General features: G+C 51.4%; 1 protein-coding gene across 1 annotated transcript; it reads left to right on the forward strand.

Moving 5' to 3' along the window:
• Positions 1 to 191: 191 nt before the first annotated feature.
• On the forward strand, positions 192 to 2,213 carry LOC111378166 (the record flags this gene model as incomplete). The annotated part of the gene is made up of 2 exons (XM_023001330.1): positions 192 to 1,300; positions 1,412 to 2,213. Coding segments are annotated over 2 exons (1,911 nt in total), but the record flags the coding sequence as incomplete, so codon positions are not given.
• Positions 2,214 to 2,220: the final 7 nt, after the last annotated feature.

A 2,220-nucleotide genomic window follows, 5' to 3' on the forward strand; every position in this document is an offset into this window, starting at 1 on the left:
CGCCCTCAGCCGCTTCATCTCCAGAGCCACTGATAAAAGCTTGCCTTTCTTCAAAATATTGAAGCAAGGAAAGAGATTCCAGTAAACTTCGGAGTGCCAAGAGGCCTTCGAGTCTCTGAAGAAGCACCTCGGTGAATCGCCCCTCCTATCAAAACCCCATCCAGATGAACCTCTGTTGCTGTATCTAGCAGTGTCAGATGTGGCAGTCAGCGCGGTCCTAACCAGGGAAGAAAATGAGCGTCAATTGCCGGTATATTACATCAGCAAAGCACTTCTCCCAGCCGAAACACGCTACTCCGACATGGAAAAACTGGCACTCGCACTTATTACAGCTTCAAGAAAACTCAGGCCATATTTCCAAGCTCACTCAATACAAGTCCTCACCAATTTCCCTTTAAGGCAAGTAATGCAGAAGACGGACGCGTCAGGACGCCTACTGAAATGGGCTATCGAGCTCAGCGAGTTCGATCTCACGTTCCGCCCTAGACACGCTATCAAGGGCCAGGCCCTTGCCGATTTTATGGTCGAATTTACCAAAGCCCCAGAAATGGAGGCCCTGATGGAACCAGCCGAGCCCCCCGCATGGAAATTGTTTGTAGATGGGTCTTCAGGAGAGGCAGGCGCAGGGGCGGGAATTGTACTGGAAAGCCCGGAAGGTCATTTGTTGAATTGTGCGGTAAGATTCGGCTTCAGAGCCTCGAACAACGTAGCCGAATTTGAGGCCCTTCTAGCAGGACTAAGGCTCGCCAAGGAAATGCAGGTCAGGAAGCTTCTGGCAAGCAGTGATTCTCAGCTCGTGATGAATCAAGTAAATGGGGATTTCGCGGCCAAAGATGATAACATGCTTGCATACTTGAAGCTGGTTCTGGACATAATTCCCCAGTTCGAAAAATTCGAACTGACTCAAGTCCCTCGCCTGGAGAATGCTCATGCAGATGCCCTCTCAAAATTGGCCAGCAGCGTGAACTCAGAGCTTCTGAACATCGTCCCCATTGAGCACTTATCAAAGCCCTCCACCTTCGAAGGTGAGGAGTTGCTGTGGATAGAAGTCACCCCATTGTGGACGCAGCCCATAATGGCGTATCTAAAAGAGCAAACGCTGCCTGCTTCCAGAAGTGAAGCAAGGAAGTTAAGAAGAAGGGCCGCACACTTCGTCCTTCACGAAGGAACCCTTTACAAGAGAGGCTTTGCCTCTCCCCTTGTTCGATGTGTGGGCGGCGAAGAGGCCACCTACGTACTCAGAGAAATACATGAAGGGATCTGCGGAAATCACTCAGGAGGGACGGCTATGGCACACAAGGTCCTCCGTCAGGGGTACTTCTGGCCAACCCTGAAAAGGGATGCTTGCCAATTTGTCCAGAAATGTGACAAATGCCAGCGCTTCTCGAACGTACAAAGACTGCCTGCGCAGAGCCTCTCCATAGTGACCAGCCTTTGGCCGTTCGCCAAGTGGGGCATCGACTTCATTGGTCCGCTACCAAAGGGTAGAGGGAACACAACTTTTGCCATTGTCGCCATCGACTACTTCACTAAGTGGGTCGAGGCAGAACCCCTTCCCCGAATCACCGAAGCCAACACTACGAAGTTCGTTTGGAAAAACGTCATCTGCAGGTTCGGCATCCCTCACTCCATTGTCTCTGATAATGGGCGGCAGTTCGACAACAGGAAGATGCGAGAGTTATGCGACGAACTAGGCATAAAGAAAGACTTCTCGACTCCGCATCACCCTCAGGCAAATGGACAGGTCGAAGCAGTGAACAAGACTATCAAGCACACCCTGAAAAGGAAACTGGATGCCTCAAAAGGCGCATGGGTTGACGAACTCCCCCACGTCCTCTGGGCCATCAGAACGACTTGTCGGACCGCAACGGGTGAGACCCCATTCTCAATGACCTACGGAGCCGAAGCAATGAGTCCGATCGAGGTCGGTGTCCCATCACATCGGCGGATACATTTCAATGAGATCAGCAACGATGAGGCGCGCATAAGTGAACTACACCTCCTTGAGGAGAAGAGAGACGCTTCCCAGATAACCTTAGCGAAATACCATCGTAAGATGACCCGTTTTTACAACTCCAAGGTTAGAAACAAAACTCTCCGCTTGGGCGACCTTGTTCTCAAAAGGGTGTTCCAATCCTCGAAACCAACCGGGTCAGGAGTTTTTAGCCCAAACTGGGAAGGCCCGTACCGCATTCGGGGAGAATCCCGACCTGGTACTTT

This window comes from Olea europaea, unplaced genomic scaffold (genome assembly GCF_002742605.1).
Source record: "Olea europaea var. sylvestris unplaced genomic scaffold, O_europaea_v1 scaffold17792, whole genome shotgun sequence".
In the NCBI taxonomy this organism is placed as follows: domain Eukaryota; kingdom Viridiplantae; phylum Streptophyta; class Magnoliopsida; order Lamiales; family Oleaceae; genus Olea; species Olea europaea.